Source organism: Amphiprion ocellaris, chromosome 6 (assembly GCF_022539595.1).
Source record: "Amphiprion ocellaris isolate individual 3 ecotype Okinawa chromosome 6, ASM2253959v1, whole genome shotgun sequence".
NCBI classification, from domain to species: domain Eukaryota; kingdom Metazoa; phylum Chordata; class Actinopteri; family Pomacentridae; genus Amphiprion; species Amphiprion ocellaris.
In genome coordinates, this window is record NC_072771.1 from 15,985,630 (window position 1) to 16,013,477 (window position 27,848).

Consider the following 27,848-nt stretch of genomic DNA (forward strand, 5'->3'; position numbering starts at 1 on the left):
GTATTTTATATAATATTTGAAGGGTTTCTGTCATTAATATTTAAATTACTCAAGTGATGTCACAAATAATACTGTTGGGTCTGAACCTCAATATTTAAATAACTGTTGTTGTTTTGTTTTTAATTTTTTTACTTCGCAGTACTTTGACTCCACGCCTGTTGTTTTAAATGTGCTATACATATGTCCCAAAAATTTGTTCTCCCCAGAAAATCAAAGCTCAAAGATTGAATATGCAATATAATCAATTTATGCAGTAACCACTATTTCCCCCTTTCACTTTGATCACAGCTTTCAGTCTTTCAGGCATGGATTGTAGAAGGTTCTTGAGTATGGATGGTTCTATCTTCCTCCGCTCCTGCACAGTCCTAAAGTTGAGCTGTTTCATGGTGGTCGGTGGTGGACTGGTAAAGATGTGACTGTTCAGGATTCCCCAACAGTTCTCAGTGAGTACAGCTGTGGACACACACACACACACACACACACTGACATGTCAAAGGTGCATTCATCTACTGGAATATAAACACAAGCAAGTACACATTAAAAAAAACCCATGAAGTAAAAATACACTCACATACATGCTGTGCAGTACAAACACACACATTGATAGTGTGTGAGTCAAGAATGTAGAGCAGGGACTCAGAGTCAACTTCATCAAAGAGTAGGAAGAGCTGATTGAAAGAGAATTAATTGATGAAACCACCGGCCTCTTAAATATACACCACCGTTCAAAAGTTTGGGGTTACCCAGGCAATTTCGGGTTTTCCATGAAAACTCACACTTTAATTCATGTGCTAACATAATTATACAAGGGTTTTCTAACCATCAATTAGCCTTTCAACACCATTAGCTAACACAATGTAGCATTAGAACACAGGAGTGATGGTTGCTGGAAATGGGCCTCTGTACCCCTATGGAGATATTCCATTAATAATCAGTCGTTTCCAGCTAGAATAGTCATTAATCACGTTAACAATGTCTAAAAACCGGATTTCTGATTAATTCAATGTTATCTTCATTGAAAAAAACAAAATCACTCAGAGAGTGCAGTACTCTGCCAAGGCTACTCAGTCGTTGTGTAATTTCCAACAGATAAGTCCTGATAAGTCTGCAACTGTGGATTTGTAGTAGGATCACAATCATGTGATTTGCAGCAGGCAGATCACGTAGTGTTCACTTGTCATAGTTACAGTGACGCTGTGCCTCTATCTTGCAATGATACAGAAATCTTTAACAAATCCGTGGATCCAGACTATAAACTGCATCACTTCCGAAATCTAATGAGGTGGTCCTTGTGTCATTTCTGACCTTCTCTTAAAACTTCATCCAAATCCATTAGTCCGTTTTTGAGTAATGTTGCGCACAGACAGACGGAAGGATAAAGGTACGGTGATTGTCACATCACTCCGCCACGTTCCTTGGCAGAGTAAAAACTGCTTCTTTTTTTTCAAAATAAGGACATTTCTAAGTGATCCCAAACTTTTGAACGGTACTACAAAAGAAAATCGACATTGCTCTTTTGGATGATGTTTTCCACAGGTTTATCTTCCTCCTTATGGTGAAGCGATCTCGGGCTTTTATTTCGAAAGGCTGCACCGGAACCCGTGTGTGTGTGGTCGCAGCGGACTTGACCCCGGGGCCGTGCTGCCGGTGGTGGGATGAGAGAGAGACAGCAGCGGGGACTGAGTGGAGGAGGAGGTGGAGTCTGTCCCAGCCTGCATCTGGCCCGCTCCCCTCTCTGTCACCCCGGGCCAAACCCGCCCAGCTCCTCTCACTCGCTCTCCTCCTGTTTTCCCGCACGGCTCGGCCCGGACACACGCAGCTCTCAGCCACACGCACCGCCAGCTCACGGAATGGACACCGAAGGGAGCCAGAGCAGCCTGTCCACCACGGACTCCCCTCACGACCCCTGGTAAGGAGAAAAAAAAAAAAAAAAAGAAAACTAACTTTGTTTTTTGAACTTTCTTTCCTTCACACAGCTCAGACAGAGCTGCTATTCTCTGCTCTCACACACCTCCACACACTCACAGGCTGCATGCAAAAATCACTGATGATTCTCTCTGAAAACCCCTTCTATGTGCAGATCACTCTTTCAAAAACTCAGTAGCAACTTTGCCATTACTGGTAACCCCATTAACACGGAGCTCAGTGAATCCTCCTTTGATGGCTGTGCAAACAGAAAAACATTTTCTCTCTTTTTTCCACAGCAAAATGTTCATAGGTGGACTCAGCTGGCAAACAACACAAGGTAAATCTTTTTCCACCTCTCGCTCTCCCCCTCTCTCTCTCTTTCTAAAATGCCACCATGTCTTTAAAAATCCTGGCATGGATTAGATTGAGTCAATTTGAAAAGCCGTATTTCTTAATATTTCTGTTTGCATGCATTAAAGTTGTTTGTTTTTTGAATTTTGCATATGCTCCAGAGTGAATGCCCCCATTCAGAAGAGCATAGAAAAAATTCTCCAAAGCTCATTAGAAAGGGTGAATCTGGAGTGATTACAGTTGGAATTATTGTGAGACTTAACGTGTCTTGAGTTCTGATGGCAGCTCATGTTATGTTCAACACGTTTAATGAAAAACTGTGTGAACTTTGGTGCGGGAAATCTCAGCAGAGCGACTCTGTAGCCTCGCTGACTTCTTATCAAAAAGTTGTCATTACTCGTTAACCTCTAGTCTCATCTGCGAATCCTCTTTTCTGCCTTGTTTTGCTTCCCCAGAGGGTCTGAAGGAGTACTTCTGCAAGTACGGCGAGGTGAAGGAGTGTATGGTGATGCGAGATCCGGTTACTAAGCGCTCGAGGTGAGGGAGCTGTGAGCCTGGCTTCTCTGCCGGAGCTGAAAGTTTATCTGACCTCCGTGATTCCTCGCTGCTCATAATGTATCATTACATGTCAACATCAGTTCCTGTGTCATTAATACCTCCTCCCCACCTCGTGTCTGCAGAGGGTTCGGATTCGTCACCTTTGTCGATCAGGCCGGCGTGGATAAAGTTTTGGCCCAAACCAGGCACGAGTTGGACTCAAAAACAGTGAGTTCTCTGTATTTACTTCCCACCACCGGCTAATCCCGTTGCTCAGTGTTTGATTAGTGGATTTTCCAATAATCCGCCAGAGAGGTGTAACATTGCTACATTTCGGTGTGTTTACTGAGGTTCCACTATGCTGATGTTTTCCTCAAACCATGTCTGTGTCGGCTGCCACACCTCAGATGTGAGCATGATCCAGTCATTAGTGGACAGAGGAGACACACGGGAGAAAGTGCTTCTCTCTTCTGTCTTCAGCCAAACAGGCAAGAAAATGTCACCCAGTGTCAATTTCCATAGAAACAAGGGGGGGGACTGGACAGGGTTGCATTCACTGCCAATCTTTGATTTGGCCTTTCGGAAGAGTGAACCAAGACTTTCTTTCTCTTTTTTTTTCTTTCCCATCCCCAAGGGGTCGAATTGACCCCAAAAAGAAGTTCCTCAATGGAAACGCAACCTGAAACCATCAAGGTGCGAAAGCAGCAACAATCAGACTCCTGTGAGCGTCCTCGGAATCTCACGGAGAATAAAACTGTGAAATGATGAAGTCACATTCAGGCCCCCCCCCCCCCCCCCCTTTCACCTGTGTGAATTCCAACTTAAAATGTATTAATCGCCTGTGTCGCCGAGTGGGTGTGATTGTGTGTGTGTCTTTTTGTCAGTAATGAATGTGGGCCTGGTCTGGGAACAATGTGGCCCGTTGGTCGCCATAGGGACCACTGCCCCCGCCTCGCTCCTTGGTGGGAGTGGTGATGGCTGCGGGTTAGCGACTGTATTGAAATGAGGGGAGGCTATTTCTTGGTTCCCCTTTTGTGCTCTGAGTGATGCACCTTCTCCAGTCTTAGGGAGATAAGTAGCGAAGAAGGAAATGGAGAAGAGAAAAAAAAACCTGCTTGTTTTTGGTTGAAGAAAGTTGGAAGGAAATGAGGAAAATTTCCATTTAGCCCGAGTCCAAAATTAGCGGGAGTGTAAGTTGTTTGATGGAGAAGTTGAGCTGAATTTAGTTTCTTTTTCTGAGGTTTCCCATGTGCCCTACTGCTGTAGTGTCACTTGCAGGCACGACAGCTATGACAAGTAGCGCCATCATGGTTGGACGCCACCAACTCACCATGGGGTTTGTTTCCATAGAGACCCCCCCCCACCACCACCACCACCACCACCACAGCCCCCCTTTTCCTCGCACAGTTGAAGAATGGCTGTTGTCACAAAAGAAAAAAAGAAAAAAGATAACAATGCACATCGTTTACCATCATTTCTTGGGATACCAGAAATCAAGACGACGTAAACAGTCACAGAGAGCTGAGGCTGTGACTCACGTTGCTTCTCCGGAAAAGAAACTTACTGAGTTTACTCGTCGCGCACTTTGCAGATGATGATTCCCTCTTTTTAATTTGGGTTTTCCCCTCAGTTTGGGCCTGCGTTTCCTCCTCGAGGGCTCGCGGGCCCCTTGTGGCTGCCACTTTGGGCGTGTCGGTGGCGTTTTTTTGGTGGTGGGGGCCTTCAGCCGAGTGTGTGTTCGGCATGGAGAGGGCTCAGTGATCAGCCACAGGGGTTGGATGGTGAGTAGAGTGGGCCTTTTAGGACTGCTCCCCCTGCCCCCCTACCCCCTCTTTCCCTCATGCAGACAGGTTATCCTGTTAGAGAGGGGAGAGAAAAAGTTCTCCAGCGGCAACAGAAAGAATGTGCCATGCTGTGACCGACTGAACCGCTCCGGCTCTGGAATTAACAGAGCTTTGCACAGCCGTGAGGCTAAAGAGCAAATACAGTGCTGCGGAGGAATTTATTGGTACTTATTGTGTTGAAGGACAGATGCGGTCCGGTTTTGACCGGCGTAGGAAGGCAGGTTTTACTGTGATTTACGTCGCTGCTGCTCAGCCAGTTGCCCCTCTGGGTGCCCTCCTAGCGTCCTGCTATCTGTAAAGTTAGTGACGGCCGACGCAAACTGCACCTTTGTGGGACAAAGTTTCCATTCAACTGCTGGTCCAAGGAAGGTGCACAGTGGAGAGTTTTACAACAGTCACACAGCTCTTTAGTGAGCGGCATCAGGCGTATTTGTGACCCCCTCGGCCTTTTCCATGCTGACCTTAGTGGAAAGAAAGAAAGAAAGAAAGAAAGAAAGAAAGAAAGAAAGAAAGAAAGAAGGGGTGAGGGGCAGGATAACCCCATTTGTGATTACTATGGCTCTCCTAACTAATAGGATTGGAGTCAACAAGCTTCAGTTGTTCCTCAGAGATGACGAGCGCTGCCCAATCGGCATGTTGCGTCAAGTGTGGTCCCGGCTCAGGCTGTGACAGGCAGCACGCTCAGCCAACTGTTGCATAGCTGGGATGGAGCTGGTCATAAGGGATTGCCCTGATTTCCTAAACCTCTCTTGGAATTACGTTCATCTTCTGCCCCGTTACCTTGCTGTGGGCGTGGAGAGGTTTGGCCTCTGAGGCCTTAAAGCAATTTAACAAGTCTTTAAATAGGAGAAAGTGTTTATCGCATATAAGGATACTCTGCTAGGAATGGTGATGTGTGTCTGATGTGTTTTCCTTTTCACAAAAAGTTCAATAATGTCAGGAAAAATGCTCCAAATTAAAGCTGCCACTTCTCACTCACTTTAAAGCTGCACAAGGCAGAAAGGCCCAACAACAAAAAAAGCAAAAAAACGCCACAATTTGAAAAAACCTAAGCCCCTCCAACTACCCTAACACCAAGTTGAAAACAATGGTAGTCAACTTTCATTCATAGCTTCATCCAGAATTTAAACCCCATTCTTCTCTACCGTTGCTGTTTAAACTACCTCATCTGATTGGCGAAAAGCCCTGTGATTGGCTGAAATCTCCCTTTATGATGTAGAATTAAAAAAAAAAAAAACTTTAACCACAATTCTGATTTCCTCTCAGACCAATTGAATTACAAAATGCTGAAAGGTTAGTGTGGGATTTTTGCCCGACGATGCCAATAAAAACCTGCCTACTCCGGCTTTAACTGCTGAACACACAAAGCCTCCTGCTGCACAGAAACCCTGGTGGCACTAGAGGTTTCAGTATTGGCTCACGATTGACTGCCAAACCAATTCTAATGTCACAAATCATGCTTATGTGCAAACTCATATTTTCGGTAGGTACAAAGAAACATTCCCCCCTTCAGCAGATGAACGTGAAAACAGCCTTCTGGTGTCAAACTCTGCACAAAGACGACCAAACATCCAAGTCAAGTGGCAATCAGCAAGAGGAGACTTTCAAACATATCTCCAGATTTTTCTCTGATCAACATTTTTTCCCACAAAAAAACCCCAAAACAAGCCACGTTTCACTGCCGTGGCCACTTTATCTGTTTAATGTCCTCAATTTGCTCCCCTGCGGATGTGCTGTGTGCTGCCATGTGTTTGATTTTGTTTGTTTGTGTATGTGTGTGTCTGTTTGTTTTTGAATGTGCACAGGAGTTGTTGGACATCAGGAGGGTTGGTGACCGGAGGTGACTATCAGAGTAGTCTAGCCACCATAGAAACTAAACAGTAGACTCTGCATCTGATCCTCCAGTCTTAGCATATAGTCTTCTCACTCTGCTCTCTAGAACAGAAGTAAAAGAACGAGAAAAAAAGAAAAAAGAAACTTGCGGTGACTCTCTACGCTGTTACCCTGACTCTGGTAAACGCATGTGGTTTACCATAGAGGCTCTAGCTCTCTACTGTAGTTCAACTCTACCCTCTCATGGTTACAGACTAATCATAGCGCTGTACTGTCTCACCATCTGTTAGTGTAACAGCAGTACAGTGTGGCGTAGTCTAGTTGTTCTCTAGCTCTATTAGACCAGTATAGACTAATATAGAGGTCTCAAATTCCAATTTTTACAGCCTGTCTGTGATTGCATCCTCATAGAATGGCGTGGTTCTCTCTCCAATCTTAACCTTGGTGACGCTCAGTGGGCTCGTCCACATCTTTGTTTTATTTTGTAGTTCTATTGTTACGATTAACTCCAAAATGCTGCTAAAAAACACAAGTCAACAGAAGTCTTGTCCCTTTTTTGCCGAGAGCAAATATAAGGAGCGGCAGGGCAGAGGAAGATCCGGATCACCTGAGCTGAGAAAGAACGACAGAAACAAACAAACACAAACAAACAAAATGGGGGCGGGTCTGCCTTCGGGTGCGGTGTGATTGACGGCTCCTCTCTTCTTCTTCTCCTTCTTCTTTCTCTCACTCTCCCTCTGACACACTTGTCCTCCATCTCCGGCTCTCCTCGCCGAGGTGAAGGCGTGTTTGTGATTGTGGTGCCTGTGTGAGATTCCAGGAGATCACATGTCACACGGTGGTGACGAGAGAGGCAGGGGTTCGCTGGACATTCCCAGGCATTCCACCTGAGCACAGCTGTGGACACGCACACAGACACACACACACACACACACACACACACACACACACACACGCACACACACACACTGACATGTCAAAGGTGCATTCATCTACTGGAATATAAACACAAGCAAGTACACATAAAAAAAAACCATGAAGTAAAAATACACTCACATACACCCTGTGCAGTACAAACACACACACTGATAGTGTGTGACTCAATAATGTAGAGCAGGGACTCACTTAGAGTTGACTTCCTAAAAAATTTTTTTTTAAATTATCTAGGTTTATATTCCAATTTCTGCTGACAGGAAGAGTTGATTGAAAGAGAATTAATTGATCTTACACACACATTAGCGTTCAAAAGTTTGGGGTCACCCAGACAATTTCATGTTTTCCATGAAAACTCACACTTTTATCATGTTCTAACATAATTGCACAAGGGTTTTCTAATCATCAATTAGCCTTTCAACACCATTAGCTAACACAATGTAGCATTAGAACACAGGAGTGATGGTTGCTGGAAATGTTCCTCTGTACCCCTATGGAGATATTCCATTAAAAATTTCCAGCTAGAATAGTCATTTACCATGTTAACAATGTCTACACTGTATTTCTGATTCATTTAATGTTTTCTTCATTGAAAAAAAATGCTTTTCTTTCAAAAATAAGGACATTTCTAAGTGACCCCAAACTTTTGAACGGTAGTGCATAACCTAACATAAACTAAATACCTTTTTTTTAAAGTCTTGGGGTCAAATAACTGAGAATACATCAGCTTTGGTGTTAGAGAATTTACAAGTGCATTAAAACAAGCTGTACATTTCGTACCCTCAGTAATGAAGGCAATAATCTAAAAAACAAGACTAATCAGTCATTTTCATCTATTCAGGCATGTATTTGTTACACAAATTCAGAGTGAAAATCACAAATATAAAGTAGAATCTGGGGGCTGCACAGTGGCGTAGTGGTTAGCACTTTCGCCTTGCAGCGAGAAGATCCCTGGTTCGCGTCCCGGCTTTCCCGGGATCTTTCTGCATGGAGTTTGCATGTTCTCCCTGTGCATGCGTGGGTTTTCTCCGGGTACTCCGGCTTCCTCCCACAGTCCAAAAATATGCTGAGGTTAACTGATCATTCTAAATTGCCCGTAGGTGTGAATGTGAGAGTGCTTGTTTGTCTTTGTATGTGGCCCTGCGACAGACTGGTGACCTGTCTAGGGTGTCCCCTGCCTTCACCTGAGTCAGCTGGGATAGACTCCAGCACCCCCCCCCGCGACCCTAGTGAGGATTAAGCGGTGTATAGATAATGGATGGATGGATGGATAAAGTAGAATCTGTTGTTTTGAGATGAAATTCAGTTTGGTTTATAGTGTAAAATCTCATGAGACTAATTTGGATTAAGGATCAATTGATTATCCCCAGCTTATTCAGCTTTTTAAAAAATTGTTATTATTAGTCTCATCAGTACCAACTCCCAATAAAATAGATTAATTCAAAAATGTGCTACTTTGGCTCTGATGTTATTACACCGTATAAGTAACACACTGAAGGAGAAATGCTGAAAAGTTATTTAAAAAAAGTTAATCTTATGTAAAACACAAATAAACATCGACATTTCAATGAAGTTTTGCATTGGAGTTTGTTTTATTCAAAATTTTGACATCCAAATCTAATTTTTTTGCTCTAAATGTTCATTGGTTCCAAATATCAATTAGCGATTTTCATGATTACTACCATTCTTTATCAGCCTTGAAACAAAACATCAGTCACTCCCTAATTTGGATACATGCATCTCCACTATGCTGCATATCTTCAAAATTTTACTGAATTAAAATTTTATCAAGCAGCTACACAAAACCTTGGATAACTTGAAAGTTTTTAGCTGTCTGTTACAGACGCAATATTAACATTATTAATGATAAATCGGCAGAATGTTCAGACTCCAGTGGGTTTGTTCTACAGCAACCAAGCATTGATCTTAAAGTGTGTTGGTTTGAGGACACACTGACTGTACATGTGAAGTCTGCTTCACCGAGAGTTTCCTGCACAGACATAAAGGGTGCCAGTCTGTCTTTAAACACGACGTACAAGAATGACAGACCTTAAAAAACAGGTGTGTTTGACATCACGGCTTTGATTTAGGAGCGATGAATCCCTGTGCTAGGTCAGGAGGTGAACATGGATGTATTACAGCTTCAGTGCTGAGTTGTTAAAAAGGTTGTGATATCAGAAGACATCAAGGCAAGGCGACAGGTTGCTGGTCCGTCTGTATGGCAGCACATCACTAACCGGACCTCCGTTTCTCTCTATCTTCTCTTTTAGATCGATCCAAAGGTGGCATTCCCTCGCAGAGCTCAGCCCAAGGTGAGTCCAAGCGTCTCCTGGTGTTGTGTGTTGTTCACGGCAGGTTGGAGCGTGTTGAATGTTTCGGGGTCTTATCTGGGTTAATAATCTGATGAACACGAGCACCGCTGATGGTTATTTGAGTGCACGTTAACAAAAAGTGTAACAGCGTTTAAGACTTGCTGCATTTTTTTTTTGCGCACATAAACATCTGTATTGTATTTCAAGGGCAATGTGCTCCGTCCTGATCGTGGCCACTTTGTCTTTTCCTTTAACACACTGAGAGACAGAAAGAGGGAAACAGCAGGAAGGAATACTCTAGTGAGCTTAAGGGGAGCCGTGTGTAGACTTTTAATATTAGTCATGACAAATGTGTCCTGCTTTCACATTAGCTGCTGTTTCTTGCTTTGGGATTGTGGTAAGTTTACACAGAATAAGTTAGCAAGACAAATTTTGTCACATTTTAGTTTTTCCAAATTTTCACATCACTGTAGTTTTCCAGAGTTACTTTGACTAACTTGTGCAGAGTACTGATTGAATGATTAGTTCATTATTTAGTTAGTTTGCCTGTTTTTTTATAGCTGAAATGATTAATGGGTAACTTGTCAACCGTTAAACTAAATGGTAACAGAAAAACAACAAATTTAAAGATGCCATCATGGGCTTTGGGAAGCATTTTTTGACTTTTTTACCCATTTTCTGTCATTTTAGAGTTAAACAAGAAATAGGATTAATTGATAAAGTATGCAGCAGATTAATATTCAATGAAGAAAATCTTTAATTGAAGCTCTGCTATTTTAAAACTTGTTTCAGTTTATTGTTTTAAACAAACCCCCCCCCCATTATTTACCGGTTCCAGAACTTTAATATTTGTCGCTTTTTCTTTATGGTGGTGAACTAAGTGTGTTCCGGACTGTTGGATCAGAAAGCAATTTGTATTGTAAACAATTACACTGTCCATATGTCTAAATTGGTGGACTATTTGTAGCGTTGCTGTAACATAATACAAGTCAGGCACAACTCCATGGACGACCTGCATCTATTTGTATCTGTTTATCTCGCTGAATGCTCAGAAAAATAATTACCCACTGACTGACCGCTAACAACACGACACCATCACTTTGTTCTCTGACTTCAAACTTACAGTCAGCGGTGAAAACTATGCTGTGATGTAAAGGAAGTGAAAACCCCAAATAACCACAGGTGTCAAACGTTTGGCTTTATGTCCAGTGCAGGAAATAGTGCTTTTGATAAGAAGATTTTGTGATCTGTAAGTCAGCAAATACCACACAGGAATCAGAAGCACAAACTTGTGGAGCCTGTTGCAGTACTTTTTTGTTTTTATCTGGTCAAAATTGTTATTTTTCAGTATTGTTGGAGCAATAGTACCTTAAATTATCTATTTTATGACTTTTCTATTACACATGTTGAACTGCTGGGTCCATGTTTGGTCTGAAAGAAGTTGGGTTTCCTGCTATTTCCCAACTCAGTTAGGCTTTAACATGAGGATACAATCTACTGTAGTAATATTTTAGAGTGTTTTTAGGGCCTTTAAAGAGATAACTAACATTGTGTATTGCCACTGGAAGCTGTAATTTTATTTCTGATGTGTTACTGAGTACCACAAATTCAGCAACACCTGCCACTGAATGTGTTTCAAAATAATAAATATACACAAAAAAGTTGGCATCACTTAGAAATGTCCTTATTTTTTTGTTATTTAAGATAATGTTATTTAAGATAACATTAAATTAATCAGTCTAGACATCGTTAACATGGTAAATGACTATTCTAGCTGGAAATTTTTAATGGAATATCTCCATAGGGGTACAGAGGAACATTTCCAGCAACCATCACTCCTGTGTTCTAATGCTACATTGTGTTAGCTAATGGTGTTGAAAGGTTAATTGATGATTAGAAAACCCTTGTGCAATTATGTTAGCACATGAATAAAAGTGTGAGTTTTCATGGAAAACATGAAATTGTCTGGGTGACCCCAAACTTTTGGACGGTGGGGTATGTATCCAATTTTCAGTACATGATTAATGTGGCAAAAAGAACTCACAATATAATCGCAATATCCATATCTATGATAAATTTCTAACTTTGTTTAGTGTGTTTGTGTCTTTTTTGACGTATGAATGACTCTCAAAATAGTGGAGGGTGGCTGATATTCATAACTGTATCACTGATTAATTACGGTATTATCTTATGATATGTATTATTAACATGATATCAATATTTAATTTTTTAATGTCATGGTTATCGAGAATACTGGTGTTTCACAGTCCCCAAACTGTAGCATGTGTTTCTGTTTGAACTGGCTCATCAGTGTCTGTTCTGTTCTTCTTCCAGCTGGTGACTCGAACCAAGAAGATCTTTGTTGGAGGCCTGTCAGTGAACACAACCATCGAGGACGTCAAGCAGTACTTTGACCAGTTTGGGAAGGTGGGTGACGTTCAACAGAGTGTAAAAGTTGCTGTCAGATTTATTGTGACAAAAAAAGGAGTGACTTTGAATCGAAATAAAGGCCACTCTGTGGATCATAAAGGACTCGCATGAGGTTATCGCAGCAACACCAGCTCTGCCGATTCTGATTCACCAGAAATTTCTCGGAGAAAAACTTCACTTTGAGTCAAGCAGCGAGCGCCTGGAAGTGAAGGAGTTACTGCGACGAAGGAGGAGGAGGGCGAGAAAGGAGGGAGAGAAAAGGCTCGGAGGAGAGTCGGGAAAAATAACGAGGCAGAGAAGAGAGGCTCCGGGAGCAGCAGGCGAAGTTAGAGAGGAGGGGGACTGGAAGAGGGAGCCGAGGGGGAGGAGGAGGGGGAGAAAAGTTTTGTAGTGAGTGTGTGGTGATGGTGAGGAAGGAGGAGGGATTATCAGAATCTGAATTAATCTGATGTAACAGCTGCTCCTACCCACAACCTCCCCCCCGGCCCGTTACCGTGGTGACCTGGCTTGCCCATTGTCCCCAAGTAATTCTGTGGGTAAGGGGTTTTGTTCTGAAGGAGGAGGGATGAGGTGGTGCTCGGGGTGTTAGCATGAGTGTGCTGGGTGGGGGTCAAACTCAGGAGTTTAGGAATAGTAAATACAAGTTGACAAATTCGCAAAAGCTTCTAAACTTATCGCTCGTCCTTCGGTTTCTTGGATGCGTTTTTTTCAACAATTTTTCTACTTTTCCCAAGTTTCTTATATATATATATATATATATATATATATATATATTTCTAAGAGTGTGAAAGGCAGGGGCAGAGAATAGACGATGGGCTGACAAAGGCACCGACAAGGGAGGGAGGGTCTTACTGAGAGAGGTTTGTGGAGGCGTAGGAGAGGGAACTGGGGCAAAGATGGGGTGTGTGTGAGTGTTGAAGGGGGGTAGTTACGACGGCCATTATGCCTCTATACAAAGCTAGACAAATATTTTGTTAGTTTGTTCTGAACTTATCTGCATATTAGACGTTTACTGAGTTGTCAGCTCTCCTGAATGTGAAAATTATCAGCACTATTATGGGACATTTAAGTGTTTTAACTCACTTTTTTGTGGATTTTGTGCAAAACGTGGCAAAAAGAAAGAAACACATGTGGCAAACTTTTTTTTTCCTGACAAATTCCAAATGGACAATCTACACCTCACGCCCTTGAAACTTTTCAAAGTCAAAGATGCAAAGGCTCAGCTTTAGCCGCCACATTTCCGACTGCGTGGCACTTTTATTTTCGGTGCCAAAAGGCTTGGCCTCCAGTTTCTCCGCGCTCCCTCCTCAATCATAACGCCTAGATGAATTTTTGCCGAGAGAGATATCGAGGGATGGACGGTGAAATGTAGGCTCCAGCCATCCATGGAAGTTCCTGATTAGACTGCCTCACTGGACCTTTTGTGTCCCGTCCTGGTGAGGACAAAGGAGTGCAGAGAGGGATGGGCAGGGGATAACAGGGAAGATGAGAGGTGGGGTAAAAAAGGATGAGAGGGAATATTGTTTGGCGGTGCACCGTTAAAATGCCCAGCGTTTGAAATATCGAGCTGTGATGTGCGATTAACGCCGTTTGGGGCGTTTAGATGTTGTTGTGTTGTTTCTCGATTGTGTCCTCCGGGGCAGTTTTGGCTCACGTCGGGGACTGCGTGTGTTCGACTTAAGATTGTGGCCATTTAGCATGAATCACAAAAGCGTGTTGCACTCCTAACCCTTGATCGTTGTAAATCGTGGAAATCTGGAGTCAAAGTCAAAAATGAACGGTGTTTCCTGCAGAGATCCAGAGTCGCAGGCGAGTGTCAGGCTGGAAGTAAGCAGCGACTTGAGAGGCCGACTAACAGGTCCCCTTTCACACTGACACTCTTGGCTCACCTTTGACCTTTCTGTAGGCAAACTGCCCTTTGGGGTTCACAAACACACACACACACACACACACACACACACACACACACACACACACACACACACACACACACACACAGAGTCACACTGTGCTGACACTCCTATGTGACTATGACAAATTATTCAGTGGACCATATCCAGTAAACTTATTATAGACCAAGAGCACAGATTAATTTACCAAATGTTTACGTGGGTCTCCGTGTGCAGGCCGGAGTATAAACATGTCGGCTTGTGACGAGAGAGAAAGAGAGGGAGAAAAGAAGAGAAATGAGTAGGTCAACTTTGACATAAGAAACTCTGGGTGTGTGTATAGAATAGACACCTGTGTCTTTGCTGTATAAAGGGAGGCCGGGCTGGAGGGAGAGGTCAAAGGGAGAGGAGGAGGAGGAATTATGGCTGACTGTGCCAACAAACAAAGCCTCCAGGCCTCTTTGTTCTCCCTCTCCCTCTCCCTTTTGTCTCTTCTTTTTCCTCCCTTTCCTCTTTGACCCAATCTTTTTCTTCTTCCTCCCTCTCCCTCCCTCCCTCCCTCCCTCCCTCCCTCCCTCCCTCCCTCGCTCTCTCTCTCACTCTCAGGACTCTCCGAGCTCTCTTTCACCATATCTCCACCTGTCGCTATTCCTCTCGCTATCAGCTCCCCCCCTACTCATCGAGTCTCCACCTGCCCACAGGATTCACCTTTCTGCTTGTGACCGGCTACTTTTCTTGTGTCAGCGTTTCTCTCTTTGCGGCCCTCTTTGTCTCACTGGCACTCTTCCACCATTCATAAAGCATATTTGATGTTGGCTCGAGCCTTTTTTTTTTTTTTTGTACAGTTGCCATGGGAATGTCAAACTTTGAAGGGAGGTGGGGGTTTGGATTATGGGCTCTCTGTAGAAGGATTGTGCAGTTTAGCAGCAAACTTCCAACTTTTTCTGCCACCCATTACGAGCCACCGGGCCTCGTTGTACAGTATTTCAGCATATTTTCCCGTCCTTGCCCCCTCGGGCCTCCTCTTTGTAACCTGTCGCTCGTCTCTGGTCCCTCCGCCGCCTCCCTCCCTCCCCCCTCCTCCTCCCCTCTGTCCATCTGTTGCTGAGCCTCCCTGCAGAACTTGAGAAGGGCTGAGGTCAGGCAATATGCCGCGTGGCGAGAGAGAGAGAGTTAAAAAAACTGTGTTGTTTGTCTCCCCTCAGGTCGACGACGCCATGCTCATGTTCGACAAGACCACCAACAGGCACAGAGGTGAGCCGGACTGACCCTCTCCGCTGCCCCTCGTCCCTTGCCCTCTGCTCTCCGGCTCTTTTCCAGCTCTTCCTCGCTGTCTTTCCCGGGTGTCTATTGATCTCCCCCACCTCCACCCCCCCCACCCCCACCCCCCACCACCACCTCCACCCCCCACAGATTCTCCTTCCTGTGGGCTGAGCTGGAGGAGACGAACGAGGCTAGTCTAATTAGCCAGTCCGTTAATCGGGATCAGGATAAAGCCTCCTTAAGCGCCTCCTCCCCACCCTGCGATTGATCGATTATGACAGCCTACCAGCTTTGCCCGGGCCTTCTGGCCAGGAAGGGAGGGAAGAAAAAGGATGAGTGCAGAATAGCAGCATCGGCGGAGGGGGTGGGGGGTGGGGGTGGGGGAGGAGAGGAGGGGGGCAAATGTGTTAAGCGGCTATTACAGCACTAATTACTGCAGACTGTTAGCTATACCAGTGTACAGAGAGGCTAATTCCACCATATTGTGTGATTTTTTTTTGTTGTTGTTGTTGTTGTTGTTGCGTGAACTTGTCTTGTGCTCATCAGGGTTCGGCTTTGTAACGTTCGAGAACGAGGATGTGGTGGAGAAAGTCTGCGAGATCCACTTCCATGAGATCAATAACAAAATGGTGAGCCTCATTTTCAGATCGCAGTTACGTCATTTAGAAACCAGGAGTGCTGATTTGTGTTCTTTTGTGTGGAAACAGGTGGAGTGTAAGAAAGCTCAGCCCAAGGAGGTGATGTCCCCCACCGGCTCGGCCAGGGGGCGCTCTCGGGTGATGCCCTATGGGATGGACGCCTTCATGCTGGGCATCGGTATGCTGGGTAAGTTAGTATTGATCAGGAAGGATGCGGCTGCACACCTGAACTTCACAGTGACTACTCCTGCAGTTAAAGGCCCAGCTGCCTGAAAGGTCACATGCTGCCTCATGGGGAGGAAGCTGACCGCTGCAGTGGACCGCTTCACTTCAGCTTAGAGTTCTCCTCCATGTAGCTTTGATTATCCAAACCTTAGAGACTGGAAGCATAGTGAAACTGCTTTAGTTACGTGGTAATGCCTGATCCTGGCCAGTTATACATTACTTTATGATTGTGACTGGTTGCACGCTTTTATACAAGTACAATTGTAAATGTATGAAAAATCCATCAGTGAGTTGAAAGCTATGCTATTTTTTTTTAAAAATCATTAGTTATTATAGCAGGAAGGAGAAGATTTTCAACTTTCCAATTGCCTGGAAATAATTATGTGTGACTTCAGTTTTGCTGGGAAAAGGAACCACATCTAAGCTTAAAATTGAGATATTTAATTTATTCTACATGTCTCATTTAAAAAATTGCTAAAAAATAAACCGTTTGAAGGAAGCAGATTCTGTAAAAAGCAAAAAAATTTGCCCTTCTCAGCACAAACAAATAGCCATTGCTGTCTCAGCTGTGTGCAACAGTTATATTACCAGAATTAAGGGATTTTTCAGATGAACTGGGGTTCAAATGCAGGTTGTGTTTACACAGAGCAGGGAAAAGACAAAGAAACAAATTCAACATTTAAGTAGCAAAGTACGTGAAGTATAGTCACCATTTTTTTGTCAGAATTGTTAAAACCTGTGGACGCTTAAGAAAAATCTTAAAAGTAAAAGTTCTGCGTTCAAGCATTTAAGTATAATTACAAAATGTTCTGTAAGTAATAAAAGTAAAACTACTCAGCACAGAAGTATGCCCTATGTGACTGTTATACTATTATATATTATCATTAGATTATTATTACCAGTGCAGTAATATAGCATTAGAGCAGGATTTTGCTGTTGTAATTGGTTGAGGTGGAGCTAATTTTGAACTATTTTGTATCTAACTTTAACTTGTGATTATTTTCATTATGGATTAATCTGTTGATTATTTTCACCAATAATTCAAATATTGTTTGCTTTGTAAAAATACCAGAAAACAACAATCACAAATGCTCCACACATGAATCAACTAATCATTTCAAGTGTCCTTGTGTAACCTGTCGGATAGTTATTTTATACAAAACATATTTTATATGCTACACATGTGTTCTTTACGCAAAAATCTTAATTTGAGAAGTAATTTAAGCCGTAAGAAAAATGTAGTGAAGAAAAAAGTACAATATGTTCACATTGTAGAGTAAAACATTGTCATAAAAAAGACTCAAATAAAGTACAAGTACTTCACATTTGTTAGTACAATACGGGGCTTGAGTAAATGTACTTTCCTACATTTCACCAGCAGCTTAATATTGCACTTGAGGGAATCACAAGTGACGCTTTTCTAAAAAGAGTGGCCCAAACAGAAGCCTGAGAGACACACTGACTCTGTGTCTGGTATTAGTCAGGCTCCAAAAATGTTGGATAAATTGGTTCCCGTAAGGCTCCTCAATAGCACCTTTTATTACACCCGCTTTAAACCTTTAACCTCCAGTTTGCGTTCTTTTGGTCGGAGGCTCAGACCAAGATAACTCTGATGACATCACTGTGACATCATCAGGGATAGTTTTTCAACAGTTTCGAAGGTCCCTAAAGAGCCAGAGAAGACATTTCAACAAGTGTTCTCTCAGCTTAGTGACGCTCTTCATGAGCAGCTGGTTCTGAGGGGGTAAAATTAGCAGAATAGACGTTTTTATTACTTGGAAAATTACCCTCTGCACTACGGCTGAAGCGTTTTCTAACAGTTTGGTGTCGTGTTAATGATAGTTAGGACCTGTTTGTGATCCGAAGCCAAACTTTCCACTCCAATGCTACCACCTACTGTTCAGTGTGAGAACTACTGTCTTTAGTGTTTGACTTGTTCGGTCGGAGCAGATGAAGGAACATGACACCATGCGAGGGAAAAATCAAACAAGTAATACATTTTGTCATCTTGCTTTGCTTGTAATTCCTCTAAACGTCGCTGAGAGGGCGTCCCTCCGAGGTGTCAGACAAATCTGTGTGTAGTGTTCGCTGCTGAGAGTGAAACTGAAGACAAAGACACTAAGCTGCTCAGTGTTGTCCTGAAGAAATCCAGACCGCAGGTGTAGAATATCATCCACCTGCAGCTTGTACAAGGCTTCACTGTTAGGGGGCAGCACAACCACTCACACCTGTTACTCCATTTTGTTTTCAGAATTTCCTTTGTGTGTCATTGCCACCACTGTGACATCATCCAGTGTTTGTTCCTTTCTCGATGGTTGATGTGAACTGGATATTAACAGTGATGTTGTTCCCTCAGGTTACCCAGGCTTCCAGACTGCCACCTACACCAGTCGCAGCTATGCCGGCATCACTCCGGGATACACCTACCAGTTCCCGGGTAATCACAACACACCTCCTGCTCCTCATGCACCCCGACACGTTTCTGTCACATTGATTCAGAAATAAATACAAAGACATTTAGTCAGCAGGTGTTCATGACTGAACATGGTCCCTGGTAGAATGACATTTTCTTCTAATACATTACTTCTAATACAATGAAACCAGATGCTAAAATTATTTTTAAATGTTTTACAGATTCACACACTGCATTTAGTAATTGAATCAGAACTTGTGGTCGCTATCAAGTTAAAAACTGTTTGAATGACTTGCAGCGTATTTTACTCAAATGTCAGAATATATGTCAAGTAGAATTGCATGTTTGATAGTAAATGTTGTTGTGTAGTGAGCAGTGTGCATCTATAAATGTAATAATTCACTGAGCAGCAGACAGAAATGTGGTTGAATGGAGAGGAATCTCATACTGAATTAATAATCTGGAAACAAAAATTGAAAATGGTGTCTTATGAATTGAATAACCTTTAACCATATCCTATGCAAATACAAAATCGACAGCAGGAACACATAGAGACAAACAAGAAGTGTAAGAAATACAAATTTAGATGCTCTTCAAGGATAGGATCGTTGGTCAAGTAGAGATGAACAGTGACTATTCAACTTCCTGTTCATGGAAGTTCTTATGATTTGTCAACAGTCCAGAAACTATTAGAGCCACTCTGATTTTAAATATAAAAACCCTTTATGTCCTTTAAAGCTTAGAACATTGACCTCCACCAAAACAGTATAAATTGAGGGGAAATTATGATGATGAAACACATAGGCAGAAAGAAAACATTTGAGAAATGAGAACACTTAGTTAAACAGGATGGTAAAACATCCCAAAAGAGTAAAACAACAATGTATTCCTCATGAAACATACTGATTAAATCATAGTGTGATCAGAGGCCCTGAGAGTCTATACACTCAGTGTGTGCACTTTGTTTTTATTGCCCTAAAATACAATAATAATAATAATAATAATAATAATAATAATAATAATAATAATAATAATAATAATAATAATAATAATTATTATTATTATTATTATTATTATTATTATTATTATTATTATTATTATTATTATTATTATTATTATTATACATTTTATTTGTTTTGTTTCGGCACTCAAAGACACTTTACAGGCATGAAATAAAAGCAAAATCAGTCAAATAAAAGACAGCAGGTATAAAAGCATAAAACAGTTAAGCATTAAAAGCAATCTTAAAAAGGTGACTATACATATATATATATATATATATATATATATATATATATATATATATATATATATATATATATATATATATATATATATATAAAAAAAAAAAATTTCCGTATACTATGCCTTCAAATCCACCTGTTTCCCTTCTACTCTGCACTCTGATGACTCTCTGAGCTGGAAATTGTCAGGTTTGTTCACGTATTAATTAGAGGTTCCCAAACTTTTCAGCCCCCGACCCCCTAAATATCACTGCCAGAGACTTGTGGCTCCCACTGTGTCTGGAGATGGTTGAAGCAAACATATGTTGCAGCTGTATATACACACTAATAGACTTATTCAAAAACAGGACATAGAAAAGAAAGTTATCGGTCATAATATAATTCATAGTAATTTAATATAAGTAAGCAGCAGCATACATCAGTTAAAGTAATTTATGAATAAACTGTAGTACTAAATAAGCACTTTATTGTGGGAACAACAGCTTTTTTAAGAAAAAAATCACCTATTCTAATAATACAAATATGCTATTTCTAATTAATCATTATTTGTTTTGTGAAAATCAGCCCACCCTCAGTGTCTTACAACAGGCTGGGCAGTCTGACCACTGCTTTAGGAACGACTGTATATGTAAGATTTTGACATTTAAAGTCTCAGGTACCTTTTGGACTGCGAACCAATACTGAGGATTTCCATTAATATTATGTGGGACAGTCAGTATTTTTTCCATCTCAGAGTAGGTTTACATTGAACTGACAGCAGACACACTGTCGCAAATACAAACATGTTTCCATAGAAGCACATGAAACACTGTGAGTGTAAATGGCTGCTTGTAAATATCAGGGAGTGGAATTGCATCTGTTTACCGTGTGTGTGTGTGTGTGTGCGAGTGTGTGCAGTGTATTTTAGTGCAGTGTGTGATGGTGATCTGAGCAATAACTCCAAAATTAGATGCCAACCAAAGAAAGATATGACACTTTATCTCCTAACATTGAAATAACTCCTTTGGATTGAAGATTGTATGACAAAATTGTGACACTTTCTTTATTTTTTTTTGCTCTTTCAGAATGATTACTGTGTAATATTTTACTCCACTTCTTGGACTTTGAAGCATCTTTCTATCCTTTAATTCCTGTTTGCGTTTCTCCAGCCCTGTGTGTTGTACTTCCTCACCTCTGAGGTGTCTCCCTGTCTTTACATGTGTGTGTGTAAGTGTGTGTTGGCGGTGGTGGTGTGTGTCTCAACAGCACTCTGATGTTTCTGTTTTAGAGTTCCACTTAGAGAGGACTCCCCTTCTGACTTCACCCCACCCCCCTGAGCTCACAGGTCAGTCAGTCCCTCCTCTGGACTTTACAAGCAGCATGATGTCAGTCTGCTACACGCCACGTTAGCACCAACACCTCATCACTCTTTGGTTTGCATGTTTGTGTTTGTCGGTCCTCCTCGGGTTCTATCTGCAGGCAGGACTGCTGACAGTAATGGGGAAGGGTTGGGATTCATTTTTTTATATGATAAAATGATGTCTAGTGTGATTATCTGCAGCGCTCTAATTGGCAGTTTTAATGTTATCTTGTTCATGCTTTTTAAAATGTTGGTAAAGTTTCTGCGGTCACTGGAGCGAGGCCTTAAGTTACGCTACAGCTGCCTGTCATGTGCTTTCAAACCACAATGTTTAACCTGGAGCTTTTCTTCTTGCTCCCTTCAGCCATTCCTCTCACAGCGTACGGACCAATGGCAGCAGCAGCGGCGGCGGCAGCAGTAGTCAGAGGTAGGAACTTCTGAAATGACTGCCAACAAAACAAATAATTTACTTGCTAACATTTCCTGATGGCCACTGGCAGGAACAGCATTACTATTACAGATCACAGACTGAAGTAATGTAAAAGGCAGTAAATGTTTCTATCAGATTGTTATCACAAGTCGTCAGAAGTTGAGATATTTTACTCCAATATCTACCTGGTCTGAAGCGGGGAATCATCTGATTGCCATTTCCATCCCATGACCTGCGCTGCTGCTGTGGCTAAAAATGAGATACATTTGATTTTGCTCATTCAATAAAAGGCAGATTAAAGAAATGACTTTAAATCCTTATAGGTTAGAAAATTTACATTTTAATATTTAAGTCCTCTTCATTATTCTATTCAGTGCTCTCTTATCTATAGCACTAAAGCAGGTACGATTTAGACTGAACGATATTTCCTTGGTTTTTTTAACTGATATTAATCATTTTAATAGCTGTGTACTCTGTATTATTTTAACCCTTTGAACCCCAAGTGTTTTTGCTCCTGTCACATTTTTACTGCAAAATCCTGCACCTCTATGGAAACAGCACAACCACAACTAGAAGGAGAGAGAGCTCAAAAATATCCTTTGTGCCGTATAACACAATTTATAATGCTGAAAATGTTAAAATATGTAAAAATAGCAGGTTAATTTCTCTGATTATTTATTTTCCAAAAATTCTCAAAGACCTGAAATCAACAATTCATCATATTTCTACGTGCCCAAAAGTGTTACCAATAATGGAATAAATGGTAACTCTACATGTTTTACTACCTACATTTTTAATTTGTCTCCCCACTTGTCTCCTCTTGGCTCTGTGAACACACAGCCTGCAGTTAAGCTGAAAAGTCCCTGAATCTTATTTTTTACACAATCTGGTTATAGCAAGTGGTTTATTTTTGGCAGTGTTTAAAATTAGACTCACTCAACAAAATAACTCTTTGACTGAACTTAAAAAAATCATGGAAAGAATTTCCACATGATTAAATTGCTTTCATAAAGCATGGATGAATTATTATAATAATAATAATAATAATGGATTAGATTTATATAGCGCTTTTCAAGGCACTCAAAGCGCTTCACAATGAATCCGTTATTCATTCACTCACACATTCTCACTCGGCGGTGGTAAACTACATTTATAGTCACAGCTGCCCTGGGGCAGACTGATGGAAGCGTGGCTGACAATCTGCGCCTACGGCCCCTCCGACCACCACCAACATTCACATGCATTCATACACCAGTGTGAGTAGCAGCACTGGAGGCAAGGTGGGTAAAGTGTCTTGCCCAAGGACACAACAGCACATGACTAGGACAGAGCGGGAATCGAACCGCCGACCCTTCGATCATTGGACGACCCGCTCTACCACCTGAGCCACAGCCGCCCCGCCACATCCAACTTAACAAACTTGAGTTGAAGTAACTCACTTCACTTATTTACTTAAGCTGGAACCAATGTAGTTTACTTGAGTTAACTTCATTTGTTAGGGTTCATTTGACTCATTTCCTAATAGTTGATCTAACCTTTTTCAGTGTAGTTGGTCAAACCTAATTCAGATTTGTCAAGTAAACTTCGGTGAATCAAGTTAATCTAGTTTGAGTAAATCAAGTTATCTGAACTCAAATGCACAATGCCTAGAGAAAGCCATTTAATTATGTGGAAATTCTTTCTATGATTTTTTTAAGTTCATTCAAAGCACGCTCATTTAAAGAATAGAATTTAAATAAGTTAACCCTCAATACCAACTAATGCAACCAGCTTGGTGTCAACAGTGTGGAATACTGGGATTCTGGGAAATATCATGATTTATGCTTAGTTTTGTGACAGAGCAACACATCTTAGATGAGTAATTCAAGAACCATTGGAAAGTTCATCTAATTCTTTGTGTTTTTACCGTTTCTGGCTTTGATAAATGGTGTCCTCTTGGTGATTTTTAAAGATAAAACGTCTCTCAACTTTCATGCATTTAGAGATTTAGACTGTTAGATGTCACCTGTAAGTGATTTAATACAGGTAACAAACCTTGATTTGTGGATATTACAGCAGTTTAAGTCTAACATTATTTCAATTTCAGGCTCCACTCCGTCTCGCTCAGCTGGATTTTTAGGTACAAGCAGTCCAGGTCCGATGGCGGAGCTTTATGGAACAGCCAGTCAGGAGTCGGCCGTCAGCAGTTACCTCAGTGCTGCCAGCCCTGTCCCGAGCACTGGATTCAGCCACAGTCTGGGGGTGAGTTAGCATCGCCACTGAATATGTATTAGAGTTCTGTGTTTTAATAATGTCTGCTCCTTAGCATAACTACAGCTACAGGTTATGTACAGCTGGTACATCTAGTCCAGTACTATTAATTTTTTTGTAAAATTATACTAATTTCTAAATGACATTAGGAAACAAGATTATGTAAACAGAAGAGAATCTGCAGTCCCTGTTTAGCTGTGGCTCATCACTACATGTTGAATCAGATGAGAAAATCGATACCACACTCCTGTCTGGCCATTAAATGTAAGGCTACACCCATCAGCTGGTCAGCTTTTCACAGAGACTGGAAACTAGATATATCTCCATGAACAAGGTTGTTAAAGGAACATGTGAACACAACAGCTTTGTCAGTTTTGTGTGGGTTGTGTCTCATGCAGCATGGTTGCGTGTGAGGAGGAACTGCCTCAACAAGTAAGAAAACAAATTGTGAGAACTGATAAAGAATGGGAGGCTCAGTAGGCTGCAGAATGTAACCTGAAACACAGTAGCAACAAGGAGTTGTTAGGCACCTGCTTGTGAGTTGGCGCAACGGTTGTTTGTGGTAACTGCTGTTTCAATGTGATGCTCAAACTGTGGAGAAAAGCTGGCATGAAGTCAGCCTTAAATGGCCTTAAGAAGACACAAAACTGGAAGTTTAAACACAGGAAAAAGCCTGATGAGTATCTGAGACGACTTGCTTAACTTACTGGACAATCAGGATAATCCCCAGCAGGACCACGACCGATATATTGATCTGGTACTATAATCAGCCAATATTGACATGTTTATTATGTGTTGAATATTCGCCAATATGATAACTGTTTTTACAGAGTGCTTAGAAATGGTGTCATCACATGGTTTGTCCAGTAGAGTGACTCTGACTGCATAGTTTACGATATTATCAGCGCCATCTGCAGCACATGTAGCAGAGCACGTTTAAGCCTCGATTATTCTCACACAAAGAGCTGTGAAGTTGTTGTTATTACACTACTTTTCTAGTATGCTGCAATCTGATAGGAAGACTCTGTTCTATACATGTGCAGTAAGTCGTGTCTGCACTGCCGTTCACTAGCTTGGGGTCGCCCAGATAATTTCATGTTTTCCATGAAAACTCACACTTTTATTCATGTGCTAACATAACTGCACAAAAGTTTTCTATCCATCAATTAGCCTTTCAACACCATTAGCTAACACAATGTAGCATTAGAACACAGGAGTGATGGTTGCTGGAAATGGGCCTCTGTACCCCTATGGAGATATTCCATTAAAAATTTCCAGCTAGAATAGTCATTTACCACATTAACAATGTCTGGACTGTATTCCTGATTCATTTAATGTTTAAAAAAAAGGACATTTCCAAGGGACCCCAAACTTTTAAACGGTAGTATATCTATTCTGCACTATTGCCCTCGTAGTGTAGTCATAGAAATCTTGGCCTGCACATAAACATCCTTGTGTGGTCCATTTGGACTCTCGTGGATTTCAGGAGACGACAAAATTACTGTGACATGGACCCACGCATACATGCCGAAGTATAGCAGTGGCCTTACACAAAAGCTTTCATTGAGCTGTTACAGAAACCAGCTACAGCATGGTAATTAGTGAGCATTACAGGCGTTAGTAGACGTTAACAGAGCAGGGTGGATGTTCCCCCCTGTTTTTAGCCTTTGTGCTAAGCTAAGCTAACCCTCTGCTGATGATTGCATTCTGTTGAACTGACAGAAGGTATCGATCTTTTCATCTGCCTCTGCAAGAAAGTGAATAAGAGCATTTCTTAAAATATTAAACTGTTGCTTTAACGTTCCCGGTACTGATGCTGATGTTGCATCCACTACTAAATAAATAACACAGGAAGAAAAAGTACAGGCAGATCCAGCAACAACACAATAGGTTTTCTTTCACCATTAGCCAACTGTACAAACATTTATTTTTGGGGGGAATATTTCAGTGGTTTTCCCTAAGAGTCGAATACAGTATATGGATATTCTCATTTTTATTTAGTTTTTTAGAACAGGTGAATTTGAAATGTGCATTTTCTAACAGTAAATTGACCTTGCTCTTACAGGGCCCTTTGATTGCCACGGCCTTCACTAACGGCTATCACTGAGAGCGTGAGTCAGACCTGGAGCAACACAGAGTAACACATGAGACTGTTTGGCTTTTATCTAACCTGTGAGTAATCGGGCTGCTTTGTGTGTCAGTGCAGAGCTGTAGACTGAGAGCTGGAAGGAGTTGAAGCTGCTTTGGAGCTGATCTGGCCCGTCTCTGTCCAGTCCACGTCTCCGGCTGGGGTGGCTGAACCTCCCACCCCCACCCACCCAAACACCCACCCTGGTGTCAGCCACATCCGGTCGGCCCTACTGACACCTCACTAAACTCCACCTCGCTGGAAAAAAAGAAAAATGTTGAAAAAAAAAAAAAACGTCACAAAAGGAGTGAAAAAGTTTATCACTACATGTAATAGCAACACGTTCAGATGCTGTATTTTTTTGTGTGTTTTATTTTCTGTCATGTTTCACCTCGCTGTTATTTTTGTGATGGCTGCGTTATTTCATGATCTGTTTTGGCTGTGTTTTATTGGGTCATTCGACGTCTTGTAACCTGATCTTTCTGAGAAGAGAGGAGTTAAATCTCCAGGTGACGCCTGTTTGAAGGTCAGGAGTTGTAATATGTACTGGAAAACTGTATATTTGTCAGTAGTTCATACTGAATTTTAACATTTGGGATTAATACTATTTCTTGAAAATGTGTCACAAAGTGTATATCTTGGTAGGTTTTTAACATTGACTTGTTACACTAATAATGGTCAGACCACAACGGTCATTAGTCACAGTTATGTAATAGGCCTTCATGAGGTGTACAGTTTTGTAAGATATTGTAAATATGACTGGTTTCTGGGTGGGAGGGTTCTGCTAATTTTTGTTTCTGGGAGGTGGGAGGCTTTTGGACAAATTGCTTCTTTCATCAAACCTTATGTGTTGGAAAGCTTGGTTGTTACGTATGATAGTGTCACACGGAGGTCAAGAACATTTCGGCTTGTCTGTCTGTTAGACCAGCCATATACTGTATTTCTCTCCAGGCGTTTATAAATAATGATGTGTCATGTGAGTCTTTTATCAAATTCAGAAGCTGCCTCAGAGTTGAAACCCTCTGAGTTGAGCAGGAGAGAGGCTGGATCAACACTACTTACTACTTTTGGGAGATAAGGTGTGAAAACACTCCTCTGTCAGGAGAGGAAATAAAAACATGCTATTTTCTTACTTTATCATATTGTTGTTTTAACTGTGATTTTCAATAAGTGATGATTGTTTGTGAAGGAAAATGAAGGAGGAGTATGTAGGAGCAGTCGCACACGTTAGTGACGACTGAGTCCCTCTGCAGGTTGTGTTGATGTTTGCGTGAGCTTGTCATATGGTTTTACACACATTGGTTTCCAATGTGCCATGTGCTGTTTTTTGGGGGGATGGTACCTCAGTTGCAAATGTGAAATTTTAATCCGACTTTTATATTATTACATTAACATCTATGTCAAAGTGTGGATGGTTGGACCTTTTTAGGAAAAGGTGGCTTTTCCAGCGGGAAAGTCGGGGTCGTATTAACTCTTGTTTACCTGTCACACCCCCCACCCCCCCTCCATCCATCACTGCATATCCACTGGAGGTCACAGACTGTACTAATGTGATGGCTATTTTTTAGACCAAAACGATTATTTTCAGAGCTACTGGGATGTTGCACTGGCCGATCATGATAAACGTGTTTTCCTTCGAATGTTTAAGAACAAAGCACTCTCGATCGACAAAATACCAGGTCTTACATGTAGAAACACTTGCTGTCACTGCTGCGGGCGACCGCAGTATTTCAGACTTTGAAGCTGATTTCACTGAAAAATAACAATCTTGTCAACACTGTAACATTTTTCTGATTTTCTTTTTTTTCCTGTCATGTTTATTCCTTTGGGGAAAAAAAAAAACTTTTTAAAATTCCTAATAAATTATTTTAAAACATTCCA

At 41.6% G+C, this 27,848-nt stretch overlaps 1 protein-coding gene across 3 annotated transcripts; it reads left to right on the forward strand.

The window, feature by feature from the left end:
- Positions 1-27,848, forward strand: msi1b (musashi RNA binding protein 1b). Of its 3 annotated transcripts, none has more exons than XM_055011205.1 (16): positions 15-443; positions 1,537-1,909; positions 2,205-2,245; positions 2,715-2,796; positions 2,940-3,024; positions 9,677-9,718; positions 12,053-12,145; positions 15,243-15,291; positions 15,847-15,929; positions 16,008-16,125; positions 18,520-18,600; positions 21,088-21,144; positions 21,524-21,586; positions 23,676-23,830; positions 25,905-25,950; positions 26,046-27,848. In XM_055011205.1, the coding sequence occupies exons 2-15, from the start codon at positions 1,656-1,658 to the stop codon at positions 25,944-25,946; spliced, it is 1,245 nt and encodes a 414-aa protein (XP_054867180.1). In that variant the 5' UTR covers positions 15-443; positions 1,537-1,655; the 3' UTR covers positions 25,947-25,950; positions 26,046-27,848. The 3 variants fall into 3 exon arrangements, with proteins under 3 accessions (XP_054867181.1, XP_054867180.1, XP_054867179.1); XM_055011204.1 differs by having other exon boundaries at positions 22-443; positions 26,041-27,848; XM_055011206.1 differs by lacking the exon at positions 21,088-21,144 and having other exon boundaries at positions 1-443; positions 26,041-27,848.